Source organism: Idiotropiscis lumnitzeri, chromosome 13, assembly GCF_059441095.1.
Source record: "Idiotropiscis lumnitzeri isolate Australia: NSW breed Sydney's pygmy pipehorse chromosome 13, RoL_Ilum_1.0, whole genome shotgun sequence".
Lineage (NCBI taxonomy): Eukaryota > Metazoa > Chordata > Actinopteri > Syngnathiformes > Syngnathidae > Idiotropiscis > Idiotropiscis lumnitzeri.
The window spans coordinates 17,869,767-17,887,108 of record NC_142403.1 but is presented as its reverse complement, the minus strand read 5'-3'; the positions used below and the strand labels follow the sequence as shown (position 1 = coordinate 17,887,108).

Below are 17,342 nucleotides of genomic sequence, written 5' to 3'. Positions count from 1 at the left end.
CTCCGTTGCCACATTTGCACTCTTTGTAGCGTGAAAAGCCATTTCCACTTCAGCTGCGACTTCTTCAGATGCTTCTGTGCAATTAGAGCAAGTCTGCAACCTTTAACAGCACGACAGTGACTTTCGCTCTTGCTCCCCGGTGCGACTTTAACTTTGGATGCTCTTGGCAATCCAAGCTGAGGGAACGTTGCGATAAACGACAAGGAAAAAGTCTCCTTCACAGAGAAAGGAAAACACTCCTCCCGCTGAGATTCACGGTGCGGGGAAAACTCTTGTTGTATTCTTGGCGCGGAAAACGGTGGGATCGTATTCAGACCGCAAGTTCAGAGCGCGGTGCAGCCACTAAGCGATCTCTAGAGGCGAGTGGCGTCCAAAACTACAGGTGGCTGGCAACGGCCTCAAAGCCGCAATGTAATCAGAGACGGATTCAACTACTCTTCGGTTTTACTTCCTAAGCAAAAAAAACGGTCCGCTATGATGAATGTGAACTCTGTGTCCTTGTCACGGCCATTTTTTTTTTTTTTTTTTTGCAGATTTCAAGTGTAGACAGTTCTTGTGCGACGTTTACATTCACTGCTCATGCGCATTCATTTCAATTTGAATTTGGGATTTAATAATTTACTCAAACAGTTTTTTTCCCCTCATTGGAATTATTTTTCAATGTGCACTTTTGTTTAAAAGTTGTACTTTTCTTAGAAAAAGCACAATTTTTTTTCTCCAATAATGATAACATTTTAATTAATCAGAACAACAGACAAACACATCATTAACTCATTCACTACCAGCCCAGGTAAAAGGAATGAAACTTTTGTCTTATATATCCGTCAATAGCAGTGAATGTGTTTTAATGTGGTTTGAAAAAAATAAATAAAAAGATGCGGCAGGCACTGGTCAAGGCCCTCTTGGAATCATACATTTGTTATATCGCGCTTTTAAGCCATATTTTGGGGTTCCTCTTCATGCCTGATCATCAGCAAAGGCTGCGGGCGTGCGACTCTTAGTGAAAATGGACAAAGACAGAAGAACTTTCCCATCCGAGTTTCCTCAATGCACATTCCAACCACATGGGGGCAACAGGAGCTCGTCAGCATGCGGGGATTTTGTGGCAAATTAGCTTTTTTTTTTTTTTTAAGGTCAAAAAGCGCTGGCATTTGGCAATCTGCCTGCGGCATATGTGACGCTGCAAACAATGTAAGGTGAAAGTGCGTTGCGTGCGTGCACAGAATACAAATGCGCAGACATGTTCCCGTTGGTCCCGGTGTGAGCGTGCGCCGATGAATGCGCATCCCGCGGACAGGGAGGTCACGGCTCTGTCAGTTTGATCAATATTGACGCAGTGTGCATGTGCGTGACTGATGACATCGGGACATTGAAGAAACATGCCGCATTTCATTCGAGAGCATCTTTGAGCATGTATGCCAGAACCGACACAGATGCACATTTATTCAAGTACTTAACTGATATTTGAGATGCAGGGATCGTTTGCGACGAGATCGATTATAGTTCTTTCAATCGATTGGAAGCGAATTATCATAATATTAAATAACGAGACTCTACGCTCCACGTCAAATTTGTCGACTGCGACTGAATTGGACGATCTTTAAAAATATTCGTGCATGTCGCAAAGCAGGCAATATAACCTCAAAAGGAACTTGAGAAAATGAAAAACTTGAAAAGAGTTCATCGTTTTTTTACATGAGTTCTGCTCGTCGTCTCCAAATGTCATGGCACTAAAAAAAACTCACTGGTGTTAAGCAAAAGTTTTTTTTTTTTCTGTGAATTAAACCCATTGGCAGCTAATTTTTGCTAACATGGTCGTCCGAACAAATCAACATTTTAATGATCACTATGAGTTATTTTAAAATGTCCTTTGTCCCTTTGAAAGTAAAGCGTATTTTGCGAACTGTAGAGCGCCCCCTACTGGTGAAAGAAAAATCCACAGAAAATCCGCACCGTTGTATTAGCCGTGTGGTTCAAAATTTAGGAAAAAAGTTGGTGCTAATAGTCCTGTAATAAAGTGACATAGTTTGTGTGTGTGTGTGTGTGCGTGTGCGGGGGTGTGCGTGTGTGTGTGTGCGTGTACAGCACCAGCAACAGGTGGTGCAAGCAGTGGAGCGGGCCAAGCAGGTCACCATGGCTGAACTCAACGCCATCATCGGGGTGAGTCACCTCCAAACACCATCACAATAATACAAAAAAAAAAAAATGTCTATATCCGTCAATGGCAGTGAATGATTTCATGAAAAAATCTTACCTTGAACCTGGCAATCAGGATTTATTTGATCAAATTCTCTCAAATTCAAAATGCATTGAAGCAATTCATGTGACTCACATATTGTTTTTATGGCTTTCAACTTGTCGCTCGCCACAGCCAGTCACTTGTGAGAACTGTTTGGCACATTTTTATTTATTCTTTTTTTTTTTTTTTGGGAGTGTGGTAAAAAAAAAAAAAAATCTGCCTCCACTGAGCTTTATTGCTAAACATTAACCGGTGCTCAGCGGTGCAAGTCCAAACCATTCCCCGTCACATCTACGTGTTATGTATGCCTCAGTGGAACGGGGCTTTTGCAACCTTGTTGGTGCCGTGATCACATTACCGTCTTCCTTCTGGCATCACAAACACTCTCCGAGCTGTTGGAGACTAGCTGCTCCTCCACTTGGGTTTTATTATTATTATTCTTTTTTTTTTTTACGTTCCTAAAATCTAGCTGGCATGTCCGCTTGAGAGTGCCTCGTTGTTGCCTATGAGTGTGTGAACATTCCGCAGAGAAAGACGGAAGAGTGAGTTGACGGCCAGCATGTGGAAAGGGTCTTTGAACTGGCGCGGATGCTTTAGAGTGCCTCATTGTTGCAGCTATAGAAAATTAAAATGAAAAAAAACAAAACAAAAAAAAACTGTGGGATAAATTCTATTGCCCGAAGAATTAGGATCTATTTTTCCAGGTTGTGGTGGTAACGTTTGATTGACGGTTGAAAGTGGTACAGGATGTTTCAGATGACACGCCCACAGCATTTGAGAGCGGAGACAAAGGCTTGATTTTTCCATGATTTTTGAAGCTTTAATTTATGTACGTTTCATGATTGTTTTTTTTTTTAATAAATCAATCAAATTTGGCACATTTGTTAACAAAATTCCTCTGTGTGTTGTCAAATTTAGCAGAAAGGTTCACTTTACAGGGGACTCCTCATTTAATTTTTGGTTGTTTTTTTTTTAATTAGTTTTTTTTTCAGGGATGACTGCTGCTTTTTCTTATGCTCGTCTATCGTTCTTCTTCTTTTGTTATTGTCTTGCTTCTCTACCCGTAATTGACTCCCCCCGAGCCACCCCCACACACACACACCATCAATCACATTAACTCCTTGCTCTTGTCTGCCTTTGGCTGTTTTATCCTAAACTCGTTAATTGTATTATGATCTCATATTGTCAAACCTCGCCCGGCCTGATCGTCATTTCCACATCTTTTCCTTTCCCTTATGTTTGCTGATGATTCAATTTCCTGCTTATCCGTCTTGACTTTTTATCCACCACGTCGACCTCTTAATCCTCTAATCTCTCAACTATCCTATCAACTTCCCTTCATATGATTTCCTCTCTCACACTTCATTTTGACCACCTTCTTTTCTTCGTTCCTAACAATCTCCGCTCCCCGCCGTTGCCCCCCCCCCCCCAAATTCTAATTCCCCTGTGGCCACAGCAGCAGCAGCTCCAGCACCTGTCGCACCACGCCCCGGGTATCCCCCTCACGCCGCACCCGTCCGGCTTGTCTCTGGGCGCGGGGGGCTCCGGGCTCCTAGCGCTGACGGGGGCCTTGGGGGTGTCTGCCCACCTCGCTGCCAAGGACGAGCGCAATCACCTCGACTCGGAACACCTCAGAGGTATTGAAGCCGTACACAATGCACGTCATGGTAAATGATTTAAGAATATTCATCCAACCAAGGATTCATGAGTTGAGTTGAAATTTCGGCCAATCAAAATGTCAGGTTTTGTCACATGATCTTTCACGACACAAATGCCATTTGGCTGTATCAAGCGAGGTCCAGCGTGCAGCTACCCATACCCAAAATACATATCGGGGTAAATTTGGATTCCATCGAGTGATCATGCGTCAGCGCTTCACTGGTGCAATTGTTCAGCTCATTAAGTCAAGAAATTAAGAATTCTCATCGTTTCATTTGTCGGTCCACTCCAACCGTCAACGATCAAAATGAAAGCGAGTGCTCGATTATCGAGAGAGGCGCCCGCCATGTGGACCTCATTTGAACTATTATCGATTGCTGGCACCGTGCGGACACAAGCTTGTACGCGTGAACTTTCCTTCAACTCCCCAGCATATAGCTTATCTGTTTCCGGCTCCGTGCCAGGAGACTCATGAATAAAGCCCAGGCTGGAAAGATGTATTTTGAAAAAAAGCAGGTTAAAGAGAACTGTTTGAGTTCATTCACTATATATATATTTTTTCTTAGCATTGCGCGTCTTTGTGAATGTTGTGCGGTCAGAACTGGACCTAGCGTTAGCATTTTCAACAAGAGGAGATTTGGCAACCTCGACTGACTGCTGTTGCCAACATCAGCACTGACGTCAACCTCATCTCGCTTATCTTCCTTTTTTTTTTTTCTCTTCTTTTCATGCTTTCCCCGCCCAATCCCAGAGGGAGCACCCAGCAGGGTAAGTTGTTGTGTGATTGAGAAAGCAAGTGAAAGACAGCGTGTGTTGCAACAGCTGTTCATCGATTCTCTACTTAAAATGAATGCAACATCCCCAAAATGTTTAAGAACAAATAAATGTGCTCATAAAAAAACATTGTAACAATATAATTAAGTAGAACATAAAAAATTAAACGGTGGCTCATGATTAATTCCTTGCGCCTCTTTTTGTGGTGTGTAACTTGGCCACTGGGGGGCAGTATATAGCACTCATGTTTCACCACTACTCCAAGTGACTCAATTAAGTGCGGTAATCGCTTCTAGAGGATAAAGAATATATGCCTGCGAGTTTGGTCTCCATTTGTTTTCTGTTCAAATATCGTAAAGGGTTACACAGGGACACTGATGCAAATTTTTAGCCCGTTTATGGTGTTTCCCTTTATGTGTTAGCATTCAGCGAGTGGACTCCCAGGCAAAGTTATCTGGTTGTTTCTGGTTCAATTCTTTTTATTTTGTTTAGTGTGACCGTAAACGTGAACTGAGCGTGTCGAAAACAGCGGGAGATTTATTCATTCACAAGTTACGTCATTCGTATCTCAAGGTTAACACTGTTTCATTTCAGAAAAAATAATGCCGAACTTGCAACGATGCGTTTTTGAGTTTGTAAATTCTCTCAAAAGAAGAACAAAGCAATTTAAATGTTGCAAATGAAGAGCCTTTGCCCGGCTTTTCATGTCGAAAAAAGCAAAGCCTTCCGCTCCCTCGACACGGCGCTGCCGTCCAACTCTGAGCAGAAGTTAATTGCTAAATATACAACGTTGACTTTAAAGCAGCAAATCGAGACGATCCTCTCAGGAAACGGGGAATGGAGCGATCAATTAACATTTGAGTTGGACTTTGAGGCGAGTTGTGTTATTCCTCCTCTCCTCCTTTCCTGTCCTCCCGGTGAGCTTCTTCCTTTGCTGTGATGCGCCTCCCCACGGGGGGCCGGCAGAGATAGAGGGGCCCCACCATGAATGAACCCTGGCTGCCCAAACAACCCCGACACTTTGATCGGCTCTTCTGAGAGGGCCGTATTGTAAATATGCCTCCGATGACGAACAGCCGCATGATCCGAGCTGTATTTCACATGAGGGCTGACGTGTGAAGGCCTCACAACTCATTTGTTATTTGGAAAAATTACCTTTGTGGGATTCTTTTTAGGGTTCCCCGTTCACATATACTGTATTTTCCGGACTATACGCACCAACTTTTTTAATAATACAACGGTGCGGCTTTTCTGTGGATTTTTCTTTCACCAGTAGGGGGCGCTCTATAGTTCAGAAAGTGCGCTAAATAAATCTCAATTTTTTTTTCTCTCTTGGGTCTTTAATGAGCAAAGTTGTTGCCGCGTTAAAAGGCACCATTTTAGGAATCTGTTTATGGACCTTTACAACGTACACACTTGAACCAACCCAAGGGATTTCTGCAGTTTGCGCTCAGACAGAATTGTCAAGTTGTGTCAAATTTCAACCGACTGCATGATATTGATGAGCCGCTTTACAGCTTGTAATATTAAATAACTTCAAAAAGGCAGAGTTTAATCCGTAACTGTATACTTGCGTCGCGTCCTCGTTCATCCCGCTAATTGCACGACTCCCGAAACCAAGCCCGTGACCTCCTTGGCATGCGTGTGGTTTGCTTGGCACCTTTAATTTCCTGTCGTTATCTCCCCTTCCAGAGTAAGTCAGCATCGTCAACAGACAGTCAGCCCCCGGAGGAGCGTCAGGGGCCGTCGGGCGGTTACGCCTCCTCGCAGGGAGGCGCGGAGGCCAAGAGAAGACGCTGCGACGACAAAGAGCCCCTCGCGCCGCACTCATATGTAAGCGCTTGTTTTTTTTTTTATTGTTACTCTCTGAAAAATACAGTTCAGAATTTAAATTGTATGAAGGGCAACATTTAATTTTCTACTTCATTGTTTTTGGCTCTCACTGTCCATGGCTGGCAAACATAAACGAACAAAGAAATAATATTTGGAGTAAATACGTAATTATTCATTTTTTTGCCGCCACCTTGTGGCATCTTTACGCAATTACAAAACTGGGTGGTGCGCCAAGTGCGTCTAATTTGCACTTTGCAAGGATTATACGTTGTATAAACTCCTTTCAACACTTCTCCTTCTTCTCATTTTTCTGCTTATATTTATTTTATTTTTTTTCCATTTTCATTCCCACTACCCTCCTCTTTTTTCCTGTTTCAATTGGAGGACATGGCTGCAGAAATGCATTCATTAGGTGCTGATGTCACTCGACTCGTCAGTGATGTCAATAAGCAGTATCAGGCCCTGATGGTATCAAAGCTCTGTTGCCATGGCGATTAAGTGCCATCATTCTCACCCCAGAAAAGAGGGAGAGAGAGAGAGAGAGAGAGAGAGCGAGGGAGGGAGGGAGAGAGAGAGAGAGAGCGAGAGAGCAAGGGAGGGAGAGAGAGAGAGAGAGAGAGCGAGGGAGGGAGGGAGAGAGAGCGAGAGAGCAAGAGAGCAAGGGAGGGAGAGAGAGAGAGAGAGAGCGAGGGAGGGAGGGAGAGAGAGTGAGAGAGAGCGAGGGAGAGAGCGAGAGAGAGAGAGAGAGAGAGCGAGGGAGGGAGAGAGAGAGATGTCTCGTGGAAAGTCGTCAAAAATGTCGGCAATCAACGGAGTGCTTGTGTGACAGCAGATGTTTTGGTGCAGAGTTGCCACCGCGTCGAAGTGTGTATGGTAGACTGACAGTGGAGCAAGGCAAAATGTGGACCAAGATATTGACATATCGATCGATCGATGCGAGCGTGCGCGCAAGCTCCTTCCTTGTGATGAAAGCTTACCGTGAACACAGAAGTCTTTTTTTTTTTTTTTTTAATTTTTCTGTCTTTTTTTTGCTTGCAGGACAGCGACGGAGACAAAAGTGAGGACAATCTGGTCGTGGATGTCTCCAATGAGGTTGGTTTTTCTTTTCCAGTGCATGCCAACCTTACCAGCACATTCTCAGCACACCACAAAACCAAACATTGCAGAAAACATTTACAGTTTCTATAAAGTAACTTGTAAATTTTACGTGACAAACAAAAATGCTTTTGCAATGTCACATGAGCACTATAAACTCCAAACCAGAAAAACATCACAGGCTGGCAAAAAATGGATTTCCGGTGAAAGGGAACATGGTAAATTCACGGTGAATCATCACACCGCTCATGTACCGTACTTTTCCGGTGCAATTCAAATCATTTCATTTTCTCAAAATTCTGCAGTGCACCTTATAATCTGGCATGGATGTCAAATTGCGGTTGTACTCATTTTCAGTACTTTTTTTTTTTCCCCCTCCATGTGCCGGAATGTTCCTTCTATAAACCATGATGTGATGAACCGTGATGTGATAATGCTCTGTCTCCTCCGATAATAACGTCTTGGTGAAGCAGCATGTTGCTCAATGCCCGGCGTTAGCTTCAAGGAACTTTTCTTTTTTTTTTTTGATCAGGATATGATTTTTTTTTTTTTTTCAGTTTTAAGATGGACACCAGCTGTCCTGGTCGTCTGAAGTCCTTGTACAGCGAAATCTCGCTTTTCCTCGTCATTAATCCGTTCCAAAGAGTCTGACTAAAACCACATTTTATGAAAACTGAGGAATGTCCCGTGCATGATGTCAATATTTTGTGATGGCATGACTAATAAGTCTGGTTTTCCTCCAGCGTTGTCCTATTAGTTATTCATCCTCATTGGGTTTTGTTTCTTCCATGCAGCACTTAAATGTATTTCTGACACAGCTAATTAATTCTATAATGAATTCATACGACACAAATTACATTTATTGTTCCATGAAATTACGAGCGATAGATCCCCTCTCCTGCTGTTGTCATGTTAATTGTTTGTGCGGAAAATGAGCATTTATTTTATTTATTTATTTTTTTTTCTTGGCCAGCTCAATATTTCTTGAATCTTTTATGTGATAACCTCAGCTGATGTGTGTGAACAAATTTCTCTATTTTCCACGATTCCATTCAAATCGCTACCATTACTTATTGTTCTACATCGCTTTTTAGGCGAATTTTAACACAGTAAGATGCAGCAAATTCATCAAATATGAATAAATTATGACATGAGCATCGTCTCTGTTCCTCTAATTCAGGGGTGGGAAAACTTTTTGATTGGTGGTTGGAAAATTTGACAGAGGGGCCGGACCAGGAGCAGATGAATGGCGAAAAAAAATACATTTAATTTGAAATGAAAGTGTACAAAAAAATTTCAAGACTATATATGTCTTTGTAAAACAACAATAATTAGAAAATAAAACATTTACAAGGTCACATCAAATGTTGTGTTTTCATTTGACTCAATAAAGCACAAGTGCTCCCTCGTCGGCAACCGGCGCAGAAGCAGACAATTGCGGGTAATAATAGGGAGGGGGAGGGGCTTCTGCGCTCCATCGTGCGTGTGTGTAAACTGTAGTTGCTGACCCGGCGAGAAGTGCGAAGTCTAGCGCAAGGAGGCGCCGGGATTTTCGGCTGAAGTGACAAACACATCCTGGAGTAGCCGACATCGTCGTCATCGTCATCTTCATCGTCATCTATTCTGGACGCTAGGACGACGTGTGCTGTTGTGCTCTGCTGAGTCGCTATACATCCTAATAGATGCTGAGTCGCCTGAAATTTTATATTGGTCACTTTTTTTTTTTTTTATGAGGTGGTTCTGCAGACTCATAGAGATGATGAATTTAACCTGGCCATTTTGTGCCGTTCGTTGTTCCACTTTATCTGGATTGAATTAATGACACTCGTCAACACGTTTTCACAGCTGTTTAATGCATTTATTTATGGATTGATTTTCATTCTAATCAGGAATGCAAGCAAAGTTTTCTAGATTCAATTTTTTGCACTGATTCTGAATCTGCACTACTTTTTTCTCTTGAGCAGCATGTTTTCATAATAATAATAATAATAATAACTGTAATTTTCAGTATTTATTCATATTTATTAATTAAGGTTTAGGTCCCGTAACAGGTGGGTTTTTTTTTTTCATTCTGAATCGCAAATTACAACACATTGTAAAATCCGTATTGCACAAGCTTAATCGGTCAAAATTAAATAAGTACAAATTTAAATATCGCTCAAACCTGATGTGCTTGAAAAAAAATTAAATACTTTTTTTTAACTCAGTATCTCTGAGTCTGAAAAAATTCTTAATAATGACAAAGCTACACAGTTTTTTTCACCTGTTTTTTGCAGAAAAAAAGCACTCAACAGTATTTGCAATGAATAAAAAACGTGCTAAAAATAATTCAAAGCCTCCTTTTTCAAAAAATGTTCACCCTCTGCCAAAGTGTTGCTTTCAAACCGCGACTCATATCTCCAAAAAAAAAAAAAATCAAAAATCCAAAGTTGTGTCGCTCAAAAGTTGCTCAAGCAGCGTATTAAATAGTTGCTTGTCCCACTATTTGTCTTTCTTCTGTTCTGATGCAGGAGCCCAACTCGCCTGTTGGCAGTCCACCTCATTCTCCTCGTGGGAACGGTTTGGACCGGGCCCCTGCCTTAAGGAAAGAGCTCCCGGGATCCTCGGGCCCGCCGGAGGCGCCTCCCACCCCGAACCCGTGTAGTCCTGCTCCAGGCAAGGCCAAGGATGCTACGCAGGCAAGATACAACATCCTGGCAGAAACAAAAAGAAATACTTACATTTTCATATTCAATAATGACGATAAAAGTGTGAACACCTCGTACACGGTCCATTCCATCTAATATCAAGATACCACCAGTCTCCCAAAATTCCCGTTCTGTTCCCATTATTTTGAACGGTTTGACGTCCACAGATGGATAAGTCCCAGTCGCCCTTGTCCAAGTCCAGCACGCCGTCGCCATCCCATCGCGAGGCCCTCACCCCGGGAGCCCCAGGAGCTCCCGGAGTGCCCGGTCCCAGCACTTCCTGCCTTCGCCTGGTCAGCAAAGCCGCTTCTGCTGCCGACCCCCTCGGTGAGCCATCCTCGCCTCCTGCAAATACAGCGAGATTTGTGCTTTTGACTGCAGTTGCGACTCACGGAATAAAAATATGCTGGAAGATGGCCGACATGTTTTAGTTGCGCATACATTGGCTTTTATGCTGCTCTATTACGTGAGTAGGCCTAATAATTTTGTGGATTGAGGATGTTATGCAGGACAAACGTAGTTTTGCAATAAAAATATCATTTTGAGAGAGTGGATTTGTGTGCAAAAAAAATCCGTTCTTGCACTTAATTTTGGTTTATTGTTCGGCAGTTTTGTGCCGCCCTTGAATGTTTTTTTTTTTTTTGCATGAGTGCCCTTTTCCCTGGAGGGGAAAAAATGCAGTATGTACTTATTTTATTTTATTTTTTAGTTTCAAACCCTTTTTTATTGGGTTAGGATATTGCATCTTTTATAAATATAATGAAAATTCTATTATCCAAAATTAAATATATTAAAAAAATTGTAAATCACATTTTCATCCTAAATCTTGTGCATCGTCCAATATGGCCCCCGGTAGCACTGATGAAAAATTGTGGCTTCTCCTATTTATTTATTTTTTTTACATAATTATTATTTCATATATATATATATATATATATCTATATATATTATTATAATATTCCAAATGACTACAGTGAACTCCTGCCTATCCTATGGTTAGCTCTTTATGAATTCACATTTTCTTCTTGCCCTAAAATACCATTAAAGCCCCCGTTGATAGGAAAGTAGTAATTGGCGTGAAGGAAGTATATTTAAATTAAGAGGAATATTTCAAGATAAATCTGAAATGTTTGGTCTCATCTTTTGCTGTATATTTTCCGATTTCAACTACAAATACGGGCAGTTTGTGTTCCTATATCAGCCCCGCCGTGACCGTGCTTGTGTGTTATGTCTTGTTGTCGTCCGTCTTTTCCTCTCCTCTCCTTCTCCTCCTCACTTTGCCAGCACTCCGCAGCCCCATGTCTGTGCCCCCCGGTTCATACCCGGCTCATTTTGGAGTGGTGTCCCACGCAGGGCTCAACGGTGAGCTGGCCAGTCCCGGAGGCTTCGGCGGAGCTCTGACGCTCTCGCCCCAAATTAGCGCCGCCGCCAGCGCCTACGCCCGAAGCCCCATGGTGAGCCGCAGTTATTTCTTTGATTTATAACACATTTTTGGATTTATAACAACATTTTTTATTCCCCCCCGCCACCCACCAGGTGGCTTATGACTCTCGGTCTCACCTGAGGGCCCCGGGCCTGTCCTCCTCTCTTCCTGGCTCATCCGGCGGCAAGCCGTAAGTTGTAGTTGTTGTTTTGCCACACCCTCATAGTCATCAAGAGTTGAATTAAAAATATGTACTGTATCTCACGTTACTCTAATCAAGTGCTTCTCAAATGGCGGGGCATCATTTCCTCGTGTCTGTTTGTGGCGCGCAGGGCTTACTCGTTCCACGTGAGCGCGGACGGGCAGATGCAGCCGGTGCCCTTTCCTCCCGACGCCCTGCTGGGCCCGGGCATCCCTCGCCACGCGCGGCAGATCCACAGCCTGAGCCACGGCGAGGTGGTGTGCGCCGTCACCATCAGCACCTCCACGCGCCACGTCTACACGGGGGGCAAAGGCTGCGTCAAGGTCTGGGACATCAGCCAGCCGGGCAGCAAGAGTCCCATGGCGCAACTCGACTGCCTGGTGAGTTCTCGTCTGCGTTTTTTACAAACACAACACTTTAAGAGTTATATACGCTATTTTCCTTCCTTTTAAAAAATGGGTTTAAATATACAATTTATTATCATAAATAAATAAAGTGCAGATTAGAGAGCATATTGGATGCAATACTACAGAAATGTAATTGATTAATATGAATATATAATGAGTAAATATATATATATATATTTGAATTTTAAATAATAATTTGGTCAGTAAATCCTTATAATAAAAATGATAACATTGAAACATGTTTAATATATTAATAATAAATAAAATACATATTTTCCTTGATTGTATTTTTTACATTCTACTTTTTGATTAGATATCATGGACAAACGTTCTGTATAAAATAAATGAAATCCATGTTAATTGTTGAATTAAATTATTGTTTATGAAAAATGCACAACAATATGTTAAAAAACAAATCAAAATAAATAATGTATTATAAAATATAAACATGGCAATATAAAATCATAAAATATAAATTAAAAAAATAAGAATAAGGTCATAGTAAAAAGCAGTTTCCTATTTACAATTTACTTTACAGTATAATTTGTATAACGTTCAAATATGCAATCTTAAAATAACAACTGTGAAATAAATATTGTTAATTAGTAAATTGTACATTTTAGTTTGTAATTTGCAAAAAACATGTTCATGAATCAATCCGAGTAATAAAAATGAAATTATGCAAATATAAAATTATGATATGATATATTATGTAATATATATATTTTTATCAAAATAATAAAACATAATGTGTAGAATTTAATTTAAATTGTAACTTTAAAAGAATAAAAATAACATTTTTGTTTTCAAGCAATGTTTCATTCTCAAGTCTTCAATTTTGAGCATGTTGCTTTGAAATCTCCCAAATTCGACGGACAAACAATGTGATCACATGAAGTTCCCCTAACGCGTTCCCGACCTCCTCTTGCCCCACCAGAACCGCGATAACTACATCCGCTCGTGTAAGATCCTGCCCGACGGGCGCACGTTGATCGTGGGCGGCGAGGCCAGCACGCTGTCCATCTGGGACCTGGCCACGCCCACCCCTCGCATCAAAGCCGAGCTGACGTCGTCGGCGCCCGCCTGCTACGCGCTGGCCATCTCGCCCGACAACAAGGTGTGCTTCTCCTGCTGCAGCGACGGGAACATCGTCGTCTGGGACCTGCACAACCAGACGCTCGTCAGGTAACGACTGGGATGCCCCGCCTCCATTAAAAAGATACATGAAAAAAAAAATGTATCAGGTCTCTGCAGTGTCGCTATATTGAAGGGTTTTTAATTTTTTTATTTTTGGTTGTATTTAAAAAAAAAAAAAAAAAAGTTGAACTCGTTTTACTTAACTCATTCACTACCAGCCGAGTTAAAAAAAAAAATAAAAAATCAACATTTGACGTCTTAAGCCGTCAATGGCAGTAAATGTGTTAATAACTGTGACTTACAAATTAAAGTCAATTGTTTTTTTTGTTTTCTTTTTACTTTTCAAATTTGGTTTGAAGTGAACACGCAAAGCTTGAGCACTACAAAACAAATGTGCGCTTCTGTTTGTTGCTGCCGCAGACAGTTCCAGGGCCACACGGACGGAGCCAGCTGCATCGACATCTCCAACGACGGCACCAAGCTGTGGACGGGAGGACTGGACAACACGGTGCGCTGCTGGGACCTGAGGGAGGGACGGCAGCTGCAGCAGCACGACTTCACCTCACAGGTAGCCTCGTGTGACATCGCTTGTCGCTAGGCAGACTTCACAGAGGCTGCATTTAAGCCTCCCTCACGCCACAATCTCCGTTGCCCTCTTTCAGATCTTCTCGCTGGGTTACTGTCCGACGGGCGAGTGGCTGGCGGTGGGGATGGAGAGCAGCAACGTGGAAGTCCTCCACGTGTCCAAGCCCGACAAGTACCAGCTGCACCTTCACGAGAGCTGCGTGCTCTCGCTCAAGTTCGCCTACTGCGGTGAGCGCACACACAAAACAAAACATTCCCAACTTGCGAGCCACCAGCTCGAATTTGGCGTAACGACGTTCCAAAAACATTTTGCTAAATAAGCGACAATGAGAATCTTGATTTATTCATTTATTTATTTATTTTTTTTGCTGGCGGACGTCAGCGTCGGCGCACCGGCGCTGCAGACGCGCTCGTTAGCTGTCTGTCATCGGCGAGACGTTTGCTTTGAAAAGAGTCGAGAGAAAACGTCGCAGTCGACCTTTTGTTGTCATCAAGAACATTTCGTTTCTTGGATGTGTTGACAGTTGCCCTAGCCGGGCTTTCTGTTGCATATTCGAAGCGACAACAAAAATCTTTCCATTTAGAAAAATGAAGGAACTAAAATACAAGCCACAATTTCAAGCTTCAAACCCTAACGTGGACTAAAACGTAAATGTGAAATTTTTAATCTTACCATATGTTTAAAAGCCAAGATCATGCTTGAAACCTGAACAACAATCTGAACATCAAAGGTTTCAACCCCTAATTTAAAAACCTAACCTTACTTTCAAACCCTAACCTTAGTGTGAAAGCCTAACCACAGTTTAAAACCCTAATCTTAGTTTGAAAACCTTCTTTGAATTCCTCATTCTACTTTGAAAACCTAATCCTATTTTTTCAAAACCCTCATTTGAAATGCTTCCCCTAGTTTGAAACAAATCCTTCAAACTATTTCTAGAGCCAAATTTGAAACCCTATCCAAACATCATGTTTCCCATCATCTGAATTATTGAGTACAATGACAATAAAAGGATTTCTGATTCTGATTCTGATGTTTTGAGTCGTGTGTGTTTGTGTCGGCTTTCAGGCAAGTGGTTTGTGAGCACGGGCAAAGACAACCTGCTGAATGCGTGGAGGACCCCGTATGGTGCCAGCATCTTCCAGGTGACTTCCCTCGTCCCCTCGGTCCACCCGCGAGCGCACGACGAGCACTTGTCCAGAAACAAAGGCCCTTCCGACTTGGAGCTGTCGTCGCACTTTCAATAAAACTTGATTCGCTTCATTGTTGTCACGTTTAGTTAAGTTCGCTCAATCTGACCCCAAATTTGACCACCTGTGTGCGTGTGTGTCACTGTCATGAGTGTCATGTGTTTATCATGTGATTGAATTGCAAATGCATCTTGTGCAATTGATGAGTCACATCTCTCTTTCTCTTTCTCTCGTCCTCATCCAGTCCAAGGAGTCGTCGTCGGTGCTGAGCTGCGACGTGTCCCCGGACGACAAGTACATCGTGACGGGCTCAGGGGACAAGAAGGCCACCGTGTACGAGGTGGTCTACTGAGAGAGTGGACATTTGGGTTGCCTTGACAACCACTCGCACATCCCATAATACCGTGGAAGACCACTCCCCCGCCCCTCCGCACTATTTACAGCGAGAACAGGCAGAGAAGAACAACTCTCGCTAAAGAAAAACGGATAATAAGCGTCATTTCACAATGAGCCTAAAATGCACTTCATTTAACCCTCTCCAAACTGTCGAATGAATTTCTTTCTGTTTAATGTCGCTGTGCTTTTTTTGTCAAATTTGCTTTTCTCAACAATGAGCTGAAAAACAAATCAAAGTTAGAATTGGAATTTTTTTTTTTTTTTTTAAATGACGCTCACACGCCACCTCAAGCTTGTGACAATACTCACGCACCTGAAAGGCACGCATCCAACACACAAATACTACGGTATGTGGTATTTACATTTTTTTTTTTTTAACAATTAACTTCACCTGAAGCGATTCCAGTGCATTTTAGCTTCATCCTGAAATTTCACTCGAAAGCCCAAGATCACAAACTTTGAGGCGGTCGCATACACACGAGGGTGTGTGTGTGCGTGTGAGAGAAGAATGGAAATGAAAAGGAGCCGTCTGCCTAATGAGGGCTGTTTCCTGATTAAGAGCTCAGCAGAGATATGGAAGACCCCCGCTCATCCCCCGCCGCCCCCCCACTCCCTCCCGAGGAGCTCTGATAGAGCGCACCGTCGATTCATTAGGTGCAAACACACACACACGCACACGCGAGACTGTAATGAGGCCAGCGCGAGAGGTGTCACAAGTCGGGGGAAGCTCTCACGTCATCCAGGGAGGGGGCCGGTGGGGGGTACACAACTCCCCTCCTCTTCCAGGGAAAGACACACAACTTCCTTTCTTCTTATCTCCATTTGCCTCACGAGCGCCAACGGATAGTGCACCCCCCCCCCTCGCAGACACACCTCCTTTTAAAATGTTGCGCAACATGCATCTGTTTTGCATTCATATCATTGACAATTTCAGACATCTTTCCAGGCTTTTCTGTCCACTGTTCTTTATTTTTAATGTTTGTTCTGTATTCAAGGTTGCCTGGAGCAGATGTGTCAAATCGAAACGTGACCCTTTTTTTTTTTTTTTTATAAAGACCCCAAGTAAAGGTGACGGACGGGGAGCATCAACAAGCCACTTGCCCTTAATGTGGTTTCCAGTGCGCTTCGTCCTCTTCAGTTCTTTTCACGAGAATCCTGTCAGATTTTGTACCAAAATGCACACAAAATGGAAAAAAAAAAATTACAGAAGGCCGAACCGTTTCCGAGGCTACCAAGGAAATAAAAATCAAGTTGGAAATAATCTACATTCGCTACTTTTTTTTTTTTTTTTGGAAGTAAAGTAAGCATTGCAAAAAACAAAATTCTCAATTTGACTCTCATCATAAATAATAGAGAGAAATAATTTGTTCTGGAGTCAAACTGGCGACACAAAATGACCTTTTTGCACAATGTGTGACAAAATTCTCTTGGGATGACGGTAGCAATCTTTTTTTTTTTTTTTTAAAGTTTTTCTTTTTTGTATTTTAATAATTCGTACTTTAATTTGAAAGTACGCAGCACAGGTGTTATGGACGTGGATGATGTTGATGCTTTTGCCTGCCTGCCTTTCTGCCCGAAAGTCGCAACGCTATGTCTCTCCTTATTACACGCACACAACTGTATGTATGTACAGTACATGTATGATTGATCCACCATTCATTTGCTTTTTTTTTCTTGTTACATTTAACAAGCTGTACAGTTTGTTTTTCTTTGTCCC

At 42.4% G+C, this 17,342-nt stretch overlaps 1 protein-coding gene across 1 annotated transcript in view; it reads left to right on the top strand.

Annotated features, from left to right (window-relative positions):
- The window catches only part of tle2b (TLE family member 2, transcriptional corepressor b), a 51,660-nt gene extending 35,883 nt beyond the window's left edge, over nt 1-15,777 (top strand). The window contains exons 6-20 of the mRNA XM_088312675.1: nt 2,086-2,160; nt 3,696-3,876; nt 4,650-4,666; nt 6,365-6,505; nt 7,544-7,597; nt 10,111-10,278; nt 10,455-10,614; nt 11,572-11,741; nt 11,824-11,900; nt 12,043-12,292; nt 13,257-13,504; nt 13,877-14,024; nt 14,119-14,269; nt 15,108-15,184; nt 15,474-15,777. Of these exons, the coding sequence (XP_088168801.1) occupies nt 2,086-2,160; nt 3,696-3,876; nt 4,650-4,666; nt 6,365-6,505; nt 7,544-7,597; nt 10,111-10,278; nt 10,455-10,614; nt 11,572-11,741; nt 11,824-11,900; nt 12,043-12,292; nt 13,257-13,504; nt 13,877-14,024; nt 14,119-14,269; nt 15,108-15,184; nt 15,474-15,581 (2,025 nt within the window). The 3' untranslated portion in view covers nt 15,582-15,777. The remainder of the gene's footprint in view (nt 1-2,085; nt 2,161-3,695; nt 3,877-4,649; nt 4,667-6,364; nt 6,506-7,543; nt 7,598-10,110; nt 10,279-10,454; nt 10,615-11,571; nt 11,742-11,823; nt 11,901-12,042; nt 12,293-13,256; nt 13,505-13,876; nt 14,025-14,118; nt 14,270-15,107; nt 15,185-15,473) is intronic.
- Nucleotides 15,778-17,342: the final 1,565 nt, after the last annotated feature.